Below are 21,102 nucleotides of genomic sequence, written 5' to 3' on the forward strand. Positions count from 1 at the left end.
TTCTTTTATACTGGCACGATTAGCTCCAGTGTTAGTACCCTTTATTAGGGCAGGTTGGGGGGAAACCTATTCGATGCTTTAATACCTCGTATTTTTGTATGTATTTTAATTAAAATAAGTATTTTGAGAAGTATTTAATTAAATTGAATTGTTTTATTTAAAGTATTTTAATTATTTATTTTAAATAAGTTTGAAAATATTTTATAAAGGGAAAGTTTATTTAATTAATTATTTTATTTAAGTTGGGGTTTAATTTAAGGAAAGTTTTATTTTTAGTAAAGTATTATTAGGGAAGAGATTAGAAAAATTAAAAGAGGAAAGTTTAGGGAGAAGGGTTTCTAGAGAAGGGGTATAAATATTCAACACTTGAGGCAAATCAAACTTTGCCCAGAGTGGAGAAAACCCAAGGTAAACTTCTCTCCCTTTTCTCTTTATTTTATTTTTCTTTCTTTTTCTTTTTCCCCTTCCCCTTTTTCGGCTCCCCTCACCGCCGACCACCACCAGCAACGATGGCCGCCAGCCGTCAGCAGCTAGCAGCGCCAGCCGCCGGCAGCAGCCGTGTGGCTGTCGGCCGCTTCTTCTTTCGAAAAAAAAAATTTAAAACTTTAATTTAAAAATCAATTTAATCCTAGATCTAATTGTTACTTTTGAGTTTTGGGATTTGATTTTTGATGTTTGATTATGAGTATTATGTTAATTAATTTTCAGATTATGTTTTAATTAAAAAGCCCCAATTTTTGAAACCTTAGGTTCTTGAATTATTAATTATTGAAGGATTATGATATATAATGGTTTAAACCTTTGATTAAAGTGTTTTAAGACTAAATTACAGCAAGTTTTCATTAAAATATAATGCTGGAATTTTATGTAGTGCTTTGAAAATCAAGTTTCTTTAAGGAATTTCAATTATCCATTAATTGGGATTAAAGTATGATGTTTTAAATATAATTTCAGCTTATTTTAATTAAATTATGAGGGGTTTTATAGTAGTATATATTGCTGGAAATTTGTGTAGAGAGAGTTTTAATACTCTTCTATGATTTTAAATTGTAGGAGATTTCGAAGTGAGTGATTTCTATTAATTGTGGCGATATTAAGATCGTATTCAAGGTACGTTCGCGTACTTAGCATAATTTTATTGATGTAGTAGCATGCTAAATGTGTTTAATTGATTACAAGTAGTATCATGCTAGATTTGGAATGGAAATTATGATTTGGATGTTATTGGTGATTGAATTATGAAGCATGATTTATTTGTGATGGATTAATGGATGGAAAATTATAGTTTGGAATATTGTTTATGAACCACATATTTATTTATGGCATGATAGAGAGCATGTTTAATTAAACTAAAGGTTTAATTTGGTTTGGAATATTAAAAGAGAATTTTATTATGGTTCATATAATTTCTATTGATGCTTTAAGCATGGGAAAGGAGCTATGTAAGTGTCTTTGTACACGAGGAATAAATTATATGTTGGTGCCTTAGTGCACTTAAGGTGTTTTTAACACCGAGGGATAGGATTTGTGGCGTTTTATGCGTTTAAGGTGTCATTGGCACCGAGATAGATTTAAAAAGAGTTCTATATTAAATGTTATGTGATCATTAATTATCCAAGAATTAAATTGGTTTGTTTGATTGTTTGAATAATTATTGTTGATTAGATGATTATGGTTTGAGAGTCATCACCAAGTTTAATAATCTGTAAATAACGTAAAGTGAAAGAGATTACACATCAAAACTCTTGGAACGTATATACCTTGAGTATGAACATATGGGGGGAGTTATGGGGTTTTATATTTAACCATAACTTCTACTGGAGTATAGGACGCTATACATTCCTTTTATTATTATTATGCGCAGGAATTCTGCCACTTACGAGTGGTTATTGATGCTGGCACGGTTAGCTCTCGTATCAGTAACCTCAATTTATTAGGGGAGGTTAGTGGGGAAACCCGTTCGATGCGTAGTCAACATTAAATAAATTATGTAGTGTCTAGTGGGAACTTGTATTGAATGTTGTATGTTTGAAAAACAGGTGCAACAAGGTAAGTTGTGTGTTGATAGGAGATTATATGTTAGTGTGTTAATTACGCTTATGTATTCAGCTTTGCTGATTGTGTGTTTTGTGTGTTTGTTGGCCTTGTCTTTATCTTGGCCCTATGATGACCCATTTTTAATGGAGAGTAGTGGAAACAAGTAGAGAGAAGCTTTTCAGGTGATGAAGCATATTCATGAATGGGCATGAGTGAAGAGCGAATCATGCTAGTTTCTATAAGTATATGATGTGTTTAATGCTTTAATTATTTATGATATTATTATTATGCATGACTAACGCAAAAGTTTTGAAATTGGTTTGGTTTTAATAAGGGCCTATAATGGTTCCAAGTTGTAGGTTGATTTTATTTTACTTCGTTTGACTTTGGTTTGACTTTACTTTCGTTGATTGAGTTTTCAAGTTAACTTGTTTTGAATGGTTTTGAAATTAGTCTTCTGTGTGTCTTTGATAGTTGCCTTAGCCGTTTTCACGGTGGCGGTAATGTCTTAGATATTCCTATTTAAAGTTTTAAACAGGGCAAAACAGGTATTTTAAAAGAAAGGAATTTCTAGGGTGTTACAGATGCATAATCAAAACTAAACAATTTATTTAGTTACTTAGTTGAGGAGTTTTGTTGTATGTTGTGTGCTTGAAAACAGGTGCAACAAGGTAAGTTGTGTGTTGATAGGTAAAAGCATGTTAGTGTGTTTAATTACGCTTATGTACTCAGCTTTACTGATTGTGTATTTGTGTTTTTGTTGGCCTTGTCTTTACCTTGGCTCTATGATGACCCATTTTTAATAGAGAGTAGTGGAAACAAGTAGAGAGAAGCTTTTCACGTGATGAAGCATATTCATGATGCGCATGAGTGAAGAGCGAATCATGCTAGTTTCCATAAGTTTATGATGTGTTATTGCTTTAATTATATTATGATATTTTTGTTGCGAGACTAACGTAAAGGTTTTTAAATTGAATTGATTTTGTTAAGGGCCTACCGTGGTTCCAAGTTGTAGGTTTGACTTTATTTTACTTTGGTTTGACTTTACTTTCGTGAGTTGACTTTTTAAGTTAAGTCGTTTTAAATATTTTAAAGGAGAATTTTCCGCTGTGTGTCTTTGATAGTTGCCTTAGCCGTTTTCACAGTGGCGATAATGTCTTAGATTTTCCTGTTTAGAGTTTTAAAAAAGGCAAAGTAGGTATTTTAAAAGAAAGGAATTTTTAGGGTGTTACAATTTTCAAGGGTTTTCAAAATCAAGGAGGTGGTTGTCGGGCGGTGATTAGGGGGAAAGGGAGGGTTGTCTGGAGGTGGAGGAGGTCGCCAAAGGTGGGAGATTTGGACAGCGGGTCCGGTGGGAGGGGTTGATGACATGGGAGGAAGGAGGAAGGAGGAAAAAGGGGAGGAGGAAAGGGAGGAGGAGGGGAGGGGTAGTGGTTTTTTATATATATTAATTAAATTTAATTATTTAGTAATTTGGTGGATTAGAAGAAATTAGAGTCTAATTAAGTTAATTAGAAGGTAACTAGGGAAATATGTTTCCTCTCGCAAAAAAAAAAACAACATGATGGTTTTTTTTTTTTTTTTTTTTAACCAAAAAGCTTTTAAAAGATTTTCTTTTTTCGCAAAATGGTGTTTTTAAAAGATTTTTTTTTTTTTTTTTTTTTTTTTTATTTTTTTTTTTATAAATTTTCCATATTATCAATATGATTACTTTGTTTTTTTCAACCTCCAATTTCATATCCCCTTCTATTCACTAAACAAAGAGAAAATCCCAAAATATCTGATAACTTTGCAATTTCTGAGTTACAAAATGCAGAAAATGATCATCAATTTACCAGAAGAGCTGTTGCACCAAATAATCATCAGATTGCCAGTAAAATCTCTACTTCGATTCAGGTGTGTTTGCAAATCATGGTGTTCTTTAATCAGCTCTTCCAATTTTATTCTTTCACAACTTCATCATAATCAATTTGATAGAAACTATGATGTGCTTTTTAGGAAATATTTATTGGATTTAAAGGAGGAAGTTTATAGCATACATATTGATAATGAAGAATTTCAGAAAATTGAAACCCTTGATTTCCCTTTTAAGAGTTCTTCTGATTATTTCTTGATTGTTGGTTGTGTTAATGGTTTAATTTGTTTGTGGGATGAAACACCCAATACCCTGATGTTATGGAACCCTTCAATTAGAAAATGCTATACTCTTCCTGTGTTTAAAAGAAGTGAGAAAATGGGATTTCCTCGGTCTGTTGTTCGTGATATGTGTTTCGGGTTTGGGTATGATATTTCGTCGAATGACTATAAAGTTGTAAGGATTATATTCTATAACATGATGTTAGATGACAGTACTATTGCTTTGAGAACTTTAGTTGTTGTCTTCTCTCTTAGAAGAAAATCGTGGAGGAGGGTTGAATATGATGCTCCTTTGTGTTTGTATTCTCGTTCGTGTAATGTGGGTGGTTTTGTGTATCGGTTGAGACAAATCGATAACTATGGGTTCGAGATTGTGTCTTTTGATTTGAATGCTGAGAAGTTTAAGGAATTAGCGTGTCCTGAAGGTGTTAAGTCTGTTATTCGGTGTAAAACTGAGTTAACGATTTTTCGTGACTCTCTTGCACTACTCCATGAGTCGGATTACAAGAGATACCATATTTGGGTTATGAAAGAAAGTGGTGTGGATAAGTCGTGGATGAAGCTATTCTCAGTAGACCTTGATGGAGGTGTACCAGGGCAACGTATAGTTGGGTTTAGTATGAAAGGGCTGATGCTAGTGGTTGGGGAAGGTAGTTTGTTAGTTTCACCTGTTACGGAGGATGTTAAAGTTGTGAAATATGTGACTCCTGAACCTGAATCTGCTTGGCATGTGGAGTCCTACAAAGAGAGTTTAGTCCTATTCAATGAGCGTGATAGTCGACCCCTTTAAACAACAAGCCTTGGCAATGGAATACAGGTGACAACCATGAAGAATTTTGCAGAGCATCGATTGATTTGTAAGTTACTGGCTGCTAATATTTAAGTTTGTTGTTTGTAAATCTTATCAAACTTGCATTATTTCTTTTATTCTTTTAGTTTTTGGGCAATGGCTTATCAAGACGTAATAACACACATTTTTTTTTTTTTTTAAAAAAATTCTTTTAGTTTTTGGGCAATGGCTTAACAAGATGCAAGAACACACCCACAAGACGCAAGAACACACCCTCTACTCCTGGCTTATAGGCATTTTAGGGTTACACCAACATTACCGCTAACAAGACAAAATTATGACTACTATTATTTAAAGTTGCATTTCCTGTGACATCATCTCATATCACTGAACTACTGATTATAGTAATGGTCTTTCCAACTTATGTACCTTAGTCATTGTCCAAATATTACTATTGAGATTACCTGTAAAATCTCTACTTCGATTCAGGTGTGTTTTCAAATTTGATGCTCTCTAATTAATGATTCCGATTTCATAATTTCACATCTTCATCACAATCACTATCAAGTTGCTGGCAACCAGCTTTTTAGGAAATCTAATACCGGCAAGGAAATACAGCTTACATCCTGACAATCAAAAATTCCATGAATTTGATACTCTTGATTTCCCATTTAAGAGTTAATCTGATTATTTCACAATTAAAGGCTCTGTTAATAAATTAAACTGTCTGTTGGATAAGAGACTTAACCCCCTAATGTTTTGGAACCCTGCCATTCGAAAATGCCTCAAACTTCCTTGATTGAACAATTTGTCAAAAGAATGAGATTGGCCAGGCGAGTGATATGGTCTCTGATTGTTTGAATACTATGTGTTTCAGGTTTGTTTACGATTCTTTGTCGAAACACGTTAAGATTGTGAGGATCTTTTGGTATGAAACATACTGGTTTTCCTTCTAAAACTGTGGTTAATGTGTTCCCCGACTCTCCCTCCATAATAAGTCATGGAGGACCCTTGATTATTTTGCCCCGTTATCTCCGGCATACACTGTACTCATTTGTGTAATGTGGGTAATTTTGTGTATCGGTTGGGAAAATTAAGGACAATGTGTTCGAGATTGTGTCCTTTGATTTGATTATTGAGGTGTTTACGGAGTTAGCTCGTCTTGAAGGTGATGAATTTATTCTCTGCTCCTCAAGGGCCAAGTTAACAATTTTCGGCGAATCTCTTGCACTATTCTACGAGAGAGACTGGGAACTATACCTTGGGTTATGAAAGAGGATGGTATGGCTAAGTCATAGATGAAGCTATTTTTCATCGACCTTGATAAGGAGAGTTTATTGGGGCAGCTTATAGTTGGGTTTAATTGGAAAGGACTTTCTAATGGTCTTGGTAGGGGATGGTGATTTATAGTTTCTTGTATTTTGAATGGTACACAAATTGTGAAACACGTGCCTTCTGAAATTTTTATTTTTTGGCATGACATGTAGAATCGCACTAAGAGAGCTTAGCTCTATATCTGGAGGGTGATGATCTAACCTTGTCAGAGAGCGGCTATGGTTTTGTAAGTTACTTTGTTGCTATTTTTTAAGCCTGCTATTTCACAAGTATCTAACTGATCTTATCGAAATTGCATATATTGGTAGTTCTGCTTTGATCATCTTTTCATGGTTGTAGTTGTATTATTGGTTTTTCCTAGGGTTACAATTTACTCTTAGTTCACATCAGACATCATTAGGCTTTGTTCATTTACTTTATCAAAAAATACTACCTCCGTTAACAGTTATTTGCAACATTTGCCATTTTCGGTTGCTATCTATTATGTGCAACAATTTTTTTTCTTTCCACTTTTAGTAGCTTTTTGCCAACTAAATGACCATATTACCCTTACTTAAACAACTTAGACATCTAGTTTAACAACTTAATGAATCTGATTATTGTAATCATTCTCACCAAAAATCATTCATCTTCATCAAAATCATTATCTCCCTAACCCTTCTTCAATTGAAATCTCCAGAATTTTTACCCTAATCCTACATTTTGGTTCATCTTCCTCATTCTCTCTCCTCTTGCGATTTGGGTTTGGGATCGTCTGGTCGTGGGTCCGAGTTCGTGGATATGGGTTCGTCTTGCGAGTTCGTGGGGTGGTTTTAGGGGTTTCAGATCTGGTTCGTGGGGGTGGCGTGACTTTCGTGGGGATGGGTCTTCGTGGTCGTGGGTCTGGTTTCATGGGTAGTCGTGGGTTTGATTTCGTGTGGGTGGCATGGGTGGTTTCATGGTGGTGGCTAAATTGGGAATAATTCAAATCGTGGTGGTTTCAATTTAATTGGGTTTCGTGGTGGTTTAATTTGTTGGGTTCGAGGGTGGTTTGTTGGGTTTCGGTGGTTTTGGGTGGGTTCGTGGTTGGGATTCGGTGGTTTTGGGTTCTGAGTGTTGGTGGGCTTGATGGTTCTGGTGGTTGTCGGTGATTTTGGTGGTGGTACTGGTTTTGGGTTTCGGTGTTAATGGGTTTTGTTTAATTGTTTTTTTTTTTAGATAGGATTATTACTTAACCAAGTGCCATTATATTTCATTAATCATCCTCTAATAGTTTTGCCTAGGAGTCCGTGCTACCCCCCTTTGTTGCAAATAACTGTTAAAGGAGGTAGTATATATATATATATATATAATATATATATATATCTCATGAACTAAGCTTTCTGATAATAAGTTTGATGTTGTCTTTGTGGGTTGTGGCCTTGTGGGTAGCATATTACTTGTTCAATTGTTCTACAAATATTTATCCTGAATATAATCTATGGAGATTGACTTTACTTGAAAGTATCATTTTTTCAAATAAACTGTCCGAATATAAAAGTAAACCGGATAAAAATTATAAAAACCATAGTAAAGAATTACTTAATTAGTAGTGTCAAAAAATCAAGCTTTAGATGGAAAGAAAATCGCACTTACTATGTTATTTGACTTCCTCTTCGTCATTTTCAATTGATTTGGTTCTGGTATTAGATTCTCTTGTTTGGATGTTTCATGTGACACCGTGATCTATTTACATGAAAAACTAGACGTGTTAGTGTCTGGATATACCAGTAAACCAGATAAAAATCATACGCAGTACAGTAGTAGTAAAGAATTGTGACTTTCTTGGTTGTAAGCTGGTTCTCGGTTCTTTTACTCTGGTTTTCTGAACTATAATAGATCAGCTAGGTGAGCTTCGTTTGGTTTATGAAGTTGACTGCAAGCTTCCGTTAGTTTCTCTTAAAGTAAGCTGTTGGTCTGGTCCTCTTTGTCGTAAATATTTAAGATTTTGGAATGAAGTACTATATTTCATCTCCTTTTTTTTCTTCTGCCTGTGAGGGAGAGCCGAGTCTGGATATTGTGATAGGTAAGGTATAAGACACAATTGCATAAATGCTGCTTTATTCCTCCTTTTCGCATGTATTGCCTTGATTTTATCTCTTGTAACACAAGGAGATGTATATTTGAGTAGAAGAAAGTCAAGTAGGAAGCTACGCATATGCTGTATTATCTCTTGGTTTGCAGGGTTGAAGCTTTCAGATGTTCATAGTTAGTTTTACAACTAGAAATAGTCTCAAATCTGGAGAAGTGGAGATGGATCTCCTGCATTGTTCATATCTAGTATTGATTGCACGGCACACTCTTTCATTATCCACAGTCGGAATTGTAGGTAAGTCTTCTCCCTCGTTTAGTGTGGGTGCTTTCCAGCTAACCAAGAGGCATCATAATATGTACGAAGAACATCATGCTTAATACATCGAAGCACATGATCATAAACATTTGTATATCCACCATGGCTGACACCAAGGCCATCAACAGTACAAAGTCTACACCGTTGGAAGAAAATCAATCTATCCTCCCTTGTTGTGCCAGTGTTTTGGTGAGTAATCTGCTCTGATTTAAAACAGTTTATTGGCCATGACTCAGCCGCCCCGTAGCCACCTCAGGTCTGGTAGCAGGGAATGAGTTCATAATTTCGATATCATCAGAATGCTAATAATTTGTTCAGTGCATGTATAATCTGCAATATCACATATTCTTCACTGTACAACTAGTCATATTTGTAATTAATAAATACTGCCCTTGTTTTAAAATAGACTTTCACATTTGCCAACCCATAATTTTGATTATTTTGGACTAATATCTAATTATCTATGTTTATCTAATTATCTTTTTTTTTTTTTTTGAATGAATGTTTATCTAATTATCTTACTTCCTCCTTTACTTTAGAAAAATGATTTGGGCTTATTAGGTAAACTAGGTTAGATCCCGTGCCATGCACGGTAATTTCAATATTTATCATTAGTTTAATACAATTATTTTACTATAAAAAATAATATCAAACTGCAAAATAGGATGAAAGTTCTGTAATTACAATTTTTTTGAATCTTTAAAGAAAACAGAGGAAGAAATGCATGCACGACTAATAAAAATAACCACGGATTATATTATAATAAAGTTATAGATAATATTACATTATTGTATTATATGACTTTGTTTCCGTCATAAAATAAATAAATATATAAATCTTTGTTGAATGTGTAAAAATGAATATACTTGCCAAATAGAAAAGAAATATTATTGTAAAGTAAGTATTAAATTAAATACTTCTCTAAGAAGCTTTGAAAAAAAAAAAAAAAAGAACTTTTGGAGGGAAAATTTTTAACCAGGTTATGACAAGTGTCATTTCTGGTTTCGCCTTTAGTATAGGTATATTGATGAGAGTAGGGCTGTACACCGGTCTAAAACCGGACCAGACCTGACCCGAACCTGAATCTTTGATTTTTAAGGATCGGAGACTGGACCTGAATCCAGTTCTGGTCCAGACTTGAAAATCAGGTCCAATCAGGGTTTGGACCTTAATAGACCTGATTATTAATTTGTTCTTTTTTTTTAATTATTTTTTAAATAAAAAACCTATTGGACCTGTTTATGGACCTGATATGGACATGTTCAGACATGATATGGACCTGTTTACGGACTTGTTTAGACCTGATACAGGACCGGACCTGAAACTCGAAATCATGGATTTTTAAGGACCAAAACCGGACCTGAATTCGCCGTTCCGGTCCAAATAGGTCCGGTTCAGGTCGGTTTTCAGGTCTGGGCCAGTTTGTGTACACCCCTAAATGGGAGTATTTACGTTAAGTGTAGATAAATATTTTGATAAATGAAATATATGCTTTAGGAGTAGGTAAATGAAAATGTATGTTTTGAAAATAGGTAAATATTTTGATAAATGAGAATAGTTACTTTGAATTATGTAAATATTTTGGTAAATGATACAGAATAATGTTTTTTATTCTTTCTAAGGACTTGGAAAAGGGTATCAGTTGCATTGGAAATAGATAAATATGATGTTAAGTGTATAATATATTTTGTTTTCTTTTCACACCATTTTTAAAACAATTTTCCACGAATTGAGTTTTTCCATGAATTCCAATTTTTAATTACTCCTTTCTCTTTATCAATTGTCACATTAATTACCTTTCAAAAAAAAAAAAAAAAATTCATATTCGGTTTGTTTTGGAAATTGAGACTATTTTCCAACCTTTTAAAAAGTCGATTAAAAGTAGTGTGTGGACATTTATATGTTTTAAATTATTTGTTTATATATGAATGTCACCAACAACTAAATTTGTGACATAGGACTAAATCAAAATAACTCTCCAGACATGGCTGGCTATGGCGCACGCATTAACAGCCTTAGCCCTTGGTAATATAAAGATTAGAAACTCTATTACAATGTCTTAATGGTTTCACACTCACTAGAATTCACTTTTTACTCATTTTGAAATGAGAAGAATAAATAGGATCGAAAGGAGTACTACATAGTCAAAGATGTCACTCTGTAATGGGTAAATAGTCGAATTATATTTTGAAACAATAGGAATGTCAATTAAAAAGGTAAAGTAAAGTGGATAGTGAACTATTTTGATAAGGATGTACTCATAGTCGTAGTAATCCTTTTGCTCAAGTCGATATTTCTCTCTATTTTTTTTTTTTATAATTATACTCCCTCCGCCCACGATTATCTGCAACATTTACTGTAAATAGGTGCTCTCTATTATCTGCAACCCAAAATTTTTTCTTTTTATTTTTAGTAAATTTTAATCAGTAAAGTGACCACCTTACCCATAATTTTTTTAAACTTTGCTTAACATCTTATAATTACACTTACTTACCAACTAATTACCACCGTACCCCAGCCACTTCGCCGCCCCTACCACAAGCCCAGAGCACCAGCCCCATCGACCAACCATTCTTCGACTAGACCCCAGATCGCCTAGACGAGCCCAGAGCACCAGCCATTCTCCGACCAGACCCCAAATCGCCCAGACGATTCTCCGATCTACATTCTCCGACCAGACCCAACCGCGACCAGACCCCAGACGCCACGCCATTTTCCGTCGCCACTAATCCACCACAACCACTAATCTGAGTTCGTGAATTTCGGTGGTTTGAGTTCATGGGTTTCGTGGTGGTCATTGTGGTGGGTATTGATGGTCTAGGGCTGTGGGTTTCGGTGGTCTGGGTTTCGTGGTGGGGGTTTCGGTGGTCTGGGGCCGTGGGTTTCGTGGTGGGTTTTGATGGTCTGGGGCCGTGGATTTCGTGGTGGCCATTGTGGTGGGTTTCGATGGTCTGGGGCCGTGGGTTTCGTGGGGGGTTGGGTGGTGGCATGGGTGTTGGTGGTTCGTGGGGTTGCGTGGGTGTTGGTGGTTTGTGGGGTTGCATGGGTGTTGGTGGTTCATGGGGTAGCGCTGTCATGAGTGGTGGTGGTTCTCCTCTGCTTAATTTTTTTTTAATTTTAATTTGGATTAATTATCCCTTCTCTCTCCTCTTAATTTTCAATAATGTTGTTTAAGAAGTTTTGCTTAAGAGTCTGCAAAAAGGACATTTGGTGCAGATAATTGTGGGCGGAGGGAGTAGTATTTTCGTTTACATCCGTTTCATAATAATTACAACACTATCGACTACCATTTTTTTTAATGATCTACTATTATTTTATTACTACCTCTGTCACACATTATTTGCAACTTTGGGGTATTATTTGTGCGACATAAAATATTCCAAAGTTGCAACTAATATGTAACGGAGTACTGTATTTTTGTATCTCTCTCCTATAGTCCTATAAATTCCGCTTGTCCAATATTTTAATCAATTCGACTTACTCTTCCAAACTTCCCTACAGCTATGAAGTACTCTAATAGTTCAAGCGATGCACTTTAAAAAAACAAAGGGAGTAGAAATCATCCGAGTGGAAACGATCTAGAAAATATTCGTTTTTTTTTTTCTAGTTATAAACAAAATATTTACTCGTACCACATTATATTTTCGTAAGTAAATTAACAACGTTTTCATTAATGTGGGCTCCACAACTAATGATGGTTGAATAAAGTTGTTAATTTATCACTGAATAAACAAAAACAAATTGATGGTTTTGCCCCTAGTAATGGACACACGTGTCCATATCGAGTAGCGGTCCATCACGCCTCAAGAAATTGGGACAAGTTCGAAATGATCGCTTCGACTTCGACTTCTACGTCTTATAATTTTTCATTTTAAAATTATAGGGACGTGTATGTGCATTCATTGTTATTAAATTCTCGATTTAAATCTTAGAATCTTACGATTCTACGATTTATGCATGTCATACGATTCGATTTACGATTCTACCCGATTTTACATATTTCTCTTAACTAGCGAAACCTTACAAGTTTAAAACATACCTATATAGTTATTTATAAATATATATATTGTCAATTATTAGTTGTCTAATGAGTAAATAACTATTTTCTATCAATAATTAGGTTTCAAACTCAAAATTTAAATATATTCAATTAAATTTAGATATGACGTCTTAATTATGCATCTCGGTAGAATATTACGATTCTACGATTCGATTTTACGATTTGATTCTCATAGCCCCTTCCGATTCAAAATAGAATCCCGATTTTAGTAACTTTGTGTGCATTGATTGTTTTTTTTTTTGGTGCTTAGAGAGCCACAAGGGCGAGGGTTTAAAATCGATCCCATACTCTCCTGAAATCGAGAGGAGCTCTAATAAGTTGAGCTATCCCTCACTCATTTTAAAATTATACTGAAGTTTATGTGCATTGATGATATGCATTATGCAGTGGAAACTGGATAGTCAATCGTTGCGTCAATTTAACAGTTTGACTTGCGTTGAACGTCATTGTCAGAAGTTGTACCATGCAAGAACAACACTTTTAAGTAGAAGTTGAGCTTTCATTTCATTTCCCCCTTTTTCTTCTACCCAAATTAAGAACCCTAAAAAAAAATTCCAGAAAATTTTCAACATCAATTGGCGTAAAAATGGATAACTACGAGTATTTACCGACTGAAATTCTTTTCCAAATCATCATCAAATTGCCTGTAAGATCTCTGGTTCGATTCAGGTGTGTTTCCAAATTTTGGTATTCTCGAATTGGCAAATTTAAGTTCATGCTTTCACATTTGCAACATAATAAGGAATCTGGAAATTATGATGTGTTGTTCAGGAAATATTGTCAAGATTGTAGAATGGAAAATTATAGCTTACATTCTGATAATCAAATGTTTCCAGAAATTAAAACCCTAGATTTCCCATTTCAGTGTTGGTCTAGTTATTTGACTTATTTCTCAATTGTAGGTTGTGTTAATGGTGTGATCTGCTTGTGGGGTGAAAAATTAAAAATGCTAATTTTGTGGAACCCTTCAATTAGAAAATATATGACAATTCCTAAGTTTGAATTGGAACCACCCATGAAATTGGGTAAAAAAATGAGAGCTGACTGGAATCCTGTAGTGGTTCATGATATGTGTTTCGGGTTAGGGTTTGATGCGGTGTCGAATGAGTTTAAAGTTGTAAGGATCATTTTGTATAAGGATAACCTTGAATGGCTTAACCGTGAGCTTGTAAGTTCAGTTTCTGTGCTCTCCCTTGGTAGAAAAACGTGGAGGAAACTTGATTATGATGCTCTGTTTGAAATGCACTCTCGTTCGTGTAATGTGGGTGGTTTTGTGTATCGGTTGACATCGGCTATAGGGGAAAGACGGTTGAAGATTGTGTCCTTTGATTTGAGCACAGAGGTGTTTGCAGGGATAGCATGTCCCGATGAAGCACGATTTGCTATGGACTCTTTACCCGAGTTAACAATTTTCCGTGACTCACTTGCATTACTCTATGAGTGGGATAAGAAGCGGTACCACATTTGGGTTATGAAAGAAGATGGTGGTGTGGATAAGTCGTGGATGAAGTTCTTCTCAGTAGACCTTGATGTAGTTGTACGTGTACCTGAGCAACGTATAGTTGGTTTTAGTATGAAAGGGCTGATGCTAGTTGTTGGGGAAGGTAATGTTGTAGTTTCGCCTGTTGTGGAGGATGTCGAAGTTGTGAAATATGTGCCTCCTTGCCTTGAATCTGCTTGGCATGTGGAGTCCTATGTAGAGAGTTTAGCTCTACTCAAGGAGGGTGAAAATCAACCACCAAATTTGGTTATGTGAAGCAGGAAGAGGCTGGATTGAGCGACTTCTAAGGGCTTTTAAAAGGTACTTTGTATTTAGTAGTTTGTTATTTCTTAGGTGTTTGATTAATCAACTTGAAGTTGCATTTCCTGGTTATTTTGTTTTGATTGTTTGCGCAATTGCTCATGGTACTGAAATTCTGATATAGTAATGGTCTTTCAATGTTTTTTCTAATTGCTCACATAAGACATCATTATGAAAATTAGTGTATATAATAAAATTGTTTATGGATTATATTTTTGTGATCCTACAGTCCTACTATGTTGTGAGCAGTACAGCTTTCAGATCACAAGAACACTTGATGCCCTGTACTTCTACACAAATTACTTTGTAGAAGTACTCCGTATATAATTTGAACAAAGCTACAGATTAGATGTTACATATCTGATGCAAATAAGCATCTACAGATAAACTTAGGCCATTGAAAAACTGTAGTTAGATCACTTCCTAAGGTGTATTAGGCCCTAAAAAGCATTATCTACTAGAAGTGGATCTTAGGCTGTGCTTGGTTTAAGTTAGTTTTTTTCTCTTCTTTCTCTTGGTTTCCTAATGTGTATTAGGCCTTAAAAAGCATTATCTACTGTAAGTGGATCTTAGGTTGTGCTTGGTTTGGTTTGGCTATATTCCACATGACTGTAAATGTTTCCAAGTGATGCGGACTTGTTCTTTTGGATGTGCATGTGTAATGAATTGAATGATTTTCATTCCTGTAATGTTATACTTATGACAAATCGACGGCAATTCTCGGTGTAGTAAAGATTTGCATCTCATTTTTATAGTTTTGTTAGATTACAAGCCACAAGCCCTTTCATTACTTCACTGATGTGCAGTTTAAAGTTATTTTTAAAATATAAAAAACTGAGATTTTATAAATAAATAAATAAATCTTACCCCTATGCCTTATGATCAATATTGTAGTGAAAGAATGAATAAACAATAAATGTAATGGATTTTACTTTTATTATGCATTAAGTTGATTATAGATTATAGTTTGTGAAATATAATATTTGAACTTTTAATTTTACACCGTGTAATTGTATAGTTACTATTCTAGATTACTTATTTACTCGTATATTATAATGCTTTCTTACCCCTTTTCTTTTTCTTTTCCTTTTGCAATTTGCAATTTTCAATTACTTTTCTACTTCGTATTTGATTGTTATGTTCTTACTATGCATTATGAAATGGGAGGAAGTATAAATAAATGCAGGGTTGTGAGCCAATATACCCTGCCTAGTTGAAATTTTTTATATACATTTGGGTGCACCATGTACCCAAATTAACTTATGGTTAGTTTTTGCTCTTCATTTGATGATTAAATGAATAAAATTATCAAAATGAAAACAAAATACTCATGAGTGTACCGTGCACCCCGGTTGTATATAACAATCTCTCATGCTCTGTGTTTGACACGAGTACTCGTTTTAAGTGTTCGACTCGGCTATTTTGTGAAAAAATTCCATGATTTTGAACTAAAAGTGAAGTGTTCGGATATCAAATCCATGTCCAAGTGTCGAGGGTCCGCACGGGTACGTGACGTGAAATGAAGAGTTCGAGTAACATTGCTCCTGTTTAACAAGTATTTGATACTTTCTTCGTTTTTTAATACTTGCAACACTTTCCTAAAATGGAAATGTCACTATACTTGTAAGACATTATATTTGAATAGGTTTTTTTTTTTGCCTTTAAAAAAAAAAAAAATTATGTTATTATCCTTATTTAAAGCTCACCAATTTCGGTTTTAAAAAAAAAAAAAATCATAGCGCACTTAATTACTTTTAACAATCTCTCAACCTATATTACTTAATTGTATTAAAATTGTGAGACCCACTTTTCTAATGTAGCGTGAAAAAAATGTGTGTGGCAAGTACTACAAAAAGGAGGAATCCATACCCTATAAAAGCACCAACACTCAAAAAATTGGGGTTCCTTATGAACAGTGTGCTGACCAAATTGCCCCTATATTTGTGCTGGCATTTCCTTATCTACAGTGCTGTGACTGATTTGCCCTCAAAAAAACCATGTGCATCATTGCTGCCAATTCACTGACCCTTCCAATTCTCTGCTAAATTAGCTTCTTCATCATCTTTCTCTCTCCTCTCTAATCTTACCCAGGTTCAATTATGATCGTCATTCTTCTGTAAAATCAAAGCCCTCATTTCAAATTTCACTATCAATTCCAATTTTTGTAAATTGGCCTTTTTTTTTTTTTTTTTTTTTTTGCAGCAAAGAAATCGAATTCGATCATTTTCAGTCAATTCATCAATGGCGGCGGCATCATCGGAACCCAAGGAGGCTGTTACCGGAGGAGAGAAGATATGGGCTAGAAAAGCGCGCGTGCGGGTAGTCAGTCCACCGCGCCGCCAAAGATTCCGAAGCTTTCAAACAATCCTGGCCTTCATTCTACACCTGATAATGCTACCAAGGGTTATATCATGCAGCAAACTGTATAATTCAAGCTATTTTTTGAATTTTTGTATTTGATTTGTGATGTTATTGTGTTTGATTTATGAGTTTTATGATTTATTTTTGGGTTTATTTTTCTTCAGATGTTTCGAATTAAGGACCCGAAAGTGAGCTTGGATTTCTACTCTCGTGTATTGGGCATGTCGTAAGTTCTTTTGCTTGATGATTAACAATAATTTTTGCAATTTGTGTGCTTGAACTGCTTAATATAGAGTTTTGGGAATTTCTCAAGAAATAAACCATCAACCCACCTTATTTCTCCTCTTCGAATCAAGGTAATTCTTCTTCTCTTAATTGCAGAAGCCGCCTCTTCACTCAAAGTTGATTATTCAATTATTCATGAGATTATAATCCCGGCGATTTCTAACCTCGAGATGCCGTTTCACTGTCAGAATTTTCGGCGAAAATCACGAGAATTCCGACGAGGCTAGCCGGCGGAAGAAGAGTTAGGCTTCGTAAATTCGCATTTAACGACTTAAAATTAGCAACTAGAAACTTCAGACCTGAAAGTCTACTTGGTGAAGGTGGTTTTGGGTGCGTGTTTAAGGGATGGATTGAAGAAAATGGTACTGCTCCAGTGAAACCTGGTACAGGTCTTACTGTTGCAGTAAAGACACTCAATCATGATGGACTTCAGGGTCACAAAGAATGGCTGGTTTGTTTTATTTACTGTTGCAGTAAAGACACTCAATCAAGGTACTTCTGGGGAAAGGCCTTAATTGTTAGTATAGTTAATTTGTGGTTTTTGCTTATTGAGTTGGCAATTTAGCACCGCCAATTTTGGTTACTTGAAATTCTCCCCCTTTTTCTATGGTCTGGATTTTTGATTTTTTAAAAGTCTAATTTGCAATTTGCATGAATGTAAGGCTAACTCCCCATTGTTTCTGATTGCAGATGCATTAATTCGATGCTCATGGTGCAGTTGTTGGTTTTCACTTCTAAGGTATTATTCAGTTTGGCGTTAGAAAATAGTATTGCACATTTAGCTGATTATGTTCCATGTAAGTGATTAGTGAATTAAAGGGTGGCAATCAATTTCAGTTATTTGTTTGTTTAGCTGATTAATTTATGCTTTCAGTTATTTGTTTGTTTAGCTATTAATTTATGCACCTTTGTGGGATTTCCGGCAATTCAGTTATTGGAAAAATGGATTTGGGAGGACTAAATTGTTTGTTCCTTTTTATGGTATCCGTAGGTCTATTGTTTTGCATGCTGTGTAAGAGTGTTTCTCTTTTACAGCTTCTGCTCAAGTTTTGGGAAGTGGGATTAAGGTTTTAAAAAAGATTAATCCACTGTTTGGTTTGCTCAAGTGTTGGGAAGTACGGTTAAGGTTTTAATTTTAAAAAGATTAATCTGCTGTTTGGTTTCAAATCAAAACAAAATCAATTTAATCTCTTCTTGCAGCTTCTGCTCAAGTTTTGGGAAGTGGGATTAAGGTATAATAAAAAGATAACTTTGCTGTTTGGTTTCAAAATCGATTGGTTGTTATTTGAAATTCTTTGCATTAATTTGGACAGAAATTAGGGTTTGAGTGATTGATTAGGAATTAGATTAGGTATTTAGTGTTGATTTTTTAGAAAAAAGTGTTTTTGAGAATATCGGATACCATCTTCACAATCTTGGGTTATCAATAATTTTATATGTCAATTAAGGATTCTTTCAAGCTGTATTATTTAGGATTTATCTTATGTTTTCTGTATTTTTTTTTCTTGGAAATTTATAGGAAACCCAAGAATCTAATTCATCATAGGGTATCTAAATTGGTAAGCTGTTAGGAGTGTTGTTTCTTTTGTTGATTTTGATCTAAAAGCTGGTGCTTCCATGGCTGATTTTGATGGTGTAAATAATCAAGAAAACAGGGGAAATGTAAATTGGGAAATAAAAACATGAGTTTTACACAATCGAAAATCTTTTGATTCCTTGAGTATCCATGCTCAATTTGTATAGAACCAGCACTTACGGTTTTACTAGGTATCTTTTTATCTATATGCATTATTTAATTTCATTTTACTAAGTGTCATTGGATTGGACTCTGTGGCCCATTTGGATTGAAATTTGCTTCAATGATGGTCACAATACACCTTTGTCTTTTGATTCTTCTTTGACAGCTTGTTGAGTCTGTGTAACATAGTCAGTACCAATCATATCAAAGTGTAACAATGCCAATGTTGAAAGCAAAATCAGGTTGTAAGATAATTATGATTATTAAAAGAAAAGAAAAAAAAAAAAAAAAAAAAAAAGAGAAGATAAAGTTTTTCTTTAGTATTTTCTTTTGGGGTAATTGAATATATTGTGTAGTTCTACTGACTACTATTTCTATTTACTAATAATAATAATAAAAGTCTCCAAAGGGTTTTTGGCTCAAAGATTTAAAATTTAGCAGGATGGAGGGGTAAGGCTTTAGATGGATAGTGTAAAAAGGAAATTATGATATTGATAGTGTAGACTGCAGTGTAAAAGAAAGATAAACTTTTTTTTTTTTTAAGACGCACATCACTTGATAAAATTGGGGTGAATATGCCATATATAAGATGTTGATTTGTAGACAGAGGAGTATAACTTGGTTTTACCGGGTGGGTGACAGGTTTGAGAAGGTGGGTATATAGGGCAGGGTGGGTGAATGGCTCCTAATTTATGCCTGGTCCATGGCCAATGGCTGGGTATAGATTTCATGTCCTTCATTTACATCACTAACTTATGAACTCCTGGCCTAAGTGGTCTGTTGTCTCTCCTGCTGTTTCCCTGGTAATATATGATATCGCAATCTTGCATGAATGTGTTCTGAAGTGTGATTGGACTGTAGAAGTCCAAAGTTTTTCTTTATTTGTGATTTTTGTCATTCAGAGACGAGCAAAAGAGTTTTCAAACTGTCAGAGCCAGATTATGAAGCATCGACCAGATGAACTTAATGGATCGGCAGTAGAGGTAACTCTTACACACGAATCGTCAAATGCACTTAATAAAACAGAAGTAGAGACGCCTCCTGCACTCAAATCATATGAACCTAACATAACAGCAGTAGAAGTTACTTTTGTACCTGAATCTCTTGTTGAGAGGCCTCAAAGTGCATCACATCCGACTTTGTTGTTATACTTATGGTAAGGGTTCCATTAATAAAAAAATTCTCTCTTGTTAAACACTTATTGTCACATTTACTGAAGTGCCTTGTCCTACCTTTGAATAATTATTTAGGTTGGATCGTTGAAGAGTTTTGTGTACAGAAGGATTCAGATTGAGCTAACTGCAACTGTGTGCTTGATAGGTTTTTGGATGTTGAGCACGATATATTTAGGATGTCGCCATTTGAATTTGCGGGTTGCACCCTTGGATCCAAGCATAACATAGGAAGTTGTATAAATCCTTTTTTGCTACAAACTTGAACTATTACTATTTCTGAGGCAATGTAAATAATTAACTTCCTCCTTGAGTTCAGTATTTAATTTTTTTTTCCTATTGATCCTAATTATAGATCTTCTCCCTTAAAATTAATGTAATGATCTATGTGTCATACTTTAATTTTTGGGCTATTAAATGACCATTTTGCACTTGATTATCCATTGATCTCCAAAAGTAAATTCAAGTCGTTACCTCAAATAATACTACTATCATATATGCAGAAATATATAAATGGAACCTGCTGTATAAATTAAGGATATATGCAGATGATTGGTGTCATACTGTAATTAGGGCGATCGATACAAGAATTGATTCTCTATTTGTTAAGAACATGGATTCACACACCAATAAAAGACCCAAAACTTACCGCATTAAAGAACAGTACTAAAAAATTTCAGATCATATAATTGGTAATTGAAGATTGAAGAATTCATACTCAATTTTATATTATCATAATAGCCGTAATCAAAATTGGCACAAATCAAGAGATCACTTAAGAAAAATAGGGTAATTAGGTAAATTAGCTTAAGAAAGAAAATAAAGACAATTATCTTAGGATGTCAAAAAAAAAAAAAAAAAAAAAAAAAAAAAGAAAAAAGGAAAGTGATGGAGAAACAACTTAGTCTTTTATACCAAGATGTTCAGGTACTAAATATTGTGTCATGAAAATTAGTTTCTTAATAGAATACACTTCATTTATTTCCCTTACCAAAACCATTATTATCAATTTTTTAAAA

At 34.5% G+C, this 21,102-nt stretch overlaps 2 protein-coding genes across 7 annotated transcripts; both read left to right on the plus strand.

The window, feature by feature from the left end:
* The first annotated feature begins 3,358 nt into the window (after nt 1–3,358).
* LOC145587448 (putative F-box protein At1g32420) lies at nt 3,359–6,570 on the plus strand. Of its 2 annotated transcripts, XM_081644182.1 has the most exons (3): nt 3,359–5,030; nt 5,841–6,352; nt 6,451–6,570. In XM_081644182.1, exon 1 carries the CDS (start codon nt 3,848–3,850, stop codon nt 4,961–4,963), a length of 1,116 nt encoding a protein of 371 aa, XP_081500308.1. In that variant the 5' UTR covers nt 3,359–3,847; the 3' UTR covers nt 4,964–5,030; nt 5,841–6,352; nt 6,451–6,570. The 2 variants fall into 2 exon arrangements, with proteins under 2 accessions (XP_081500308.1, XP_081500307.1); XM_081644181.1 differs by having other exon boundaries at nt 5,841–6,570.
* A 6,682-nt stretch (nt 6,571–13,252) lies between these two features.
* On the plus strand, nt 13,253–20,396 carry LOC145589409 (putative F-box protein At1g32420). 5 transcript variants are annotated; one of them, XM_081645953.1, is made up of 6 exons: nt 13,253–14,527; nt 16,730–16,950; nt 17,053–17,665; nt 17,864–17,912; nt 19,814–20,067; nt 20,162–20,396. In XM_081645953.1, the coding sequence occupies exon 1, from the start codon at nt 13,313–13,315 to the stop codon at nt 14,480–14,482; it is 1,170 nt and encodes a 389-aa protein (XP_081502079.1). In that variant the 5' UTR covers nt 13,253–13,312; the 3' UTR covers nt 14,483–14,527; nt 16,730–16,950; nt 17,053–17,665; nt 17,864–17,912; nt 19,814–20,067; nt 20,162–20,396. The 5 variants fall into 5 exon arrangements, with proteins under 5 accessions (XP_081502079.1, XP_081502080.1, XP_081502081.1 ...); XM_081645954.1 differs by having other exon boundaries at nt 17,053–17,244; nt 17,362–17,665; nt 17,864–20,067; XM_081645955.1 differs by having other exon boundaries at nt 17,053–17,114; nt 17,362–17,665; nt 17,864–20,067.
* The last annotated feature ends 706 nt before the right edge of the window (nt 20,397–21,102 follow it).

This window comes from Chenopodium album, chromosome 17 (assembly GCF_948465745.1).
Source record: "Chenopodium album chromosome 17, dcCheAlbu1.1, whole genome shotgun sequence".
Classification (NCBI taxonomy): Eukaryota; Viridiplantae; Streptophyta; class Magnoliopsida; order Caryophyllales; family Amaranthaceae; genus Chenopodium; species Chenopodium album.

Excerpts from the sequence above, each read along its gene's own strand:
- LOC145587448 (XM_081644181.1), top strand. The coding sequence starts at position 3,848 with ATGCAGAAAATGATCATCAATTTACCAGAAGAGCTGTTGCACCAAATA.
- LOC145589409 (XM_081645952.1), top strand. The coding sequence starts at position 13,313 with ATGGATAACTACGAGTATTTACCGACTGAAATTCTTTTCCAAATCATC.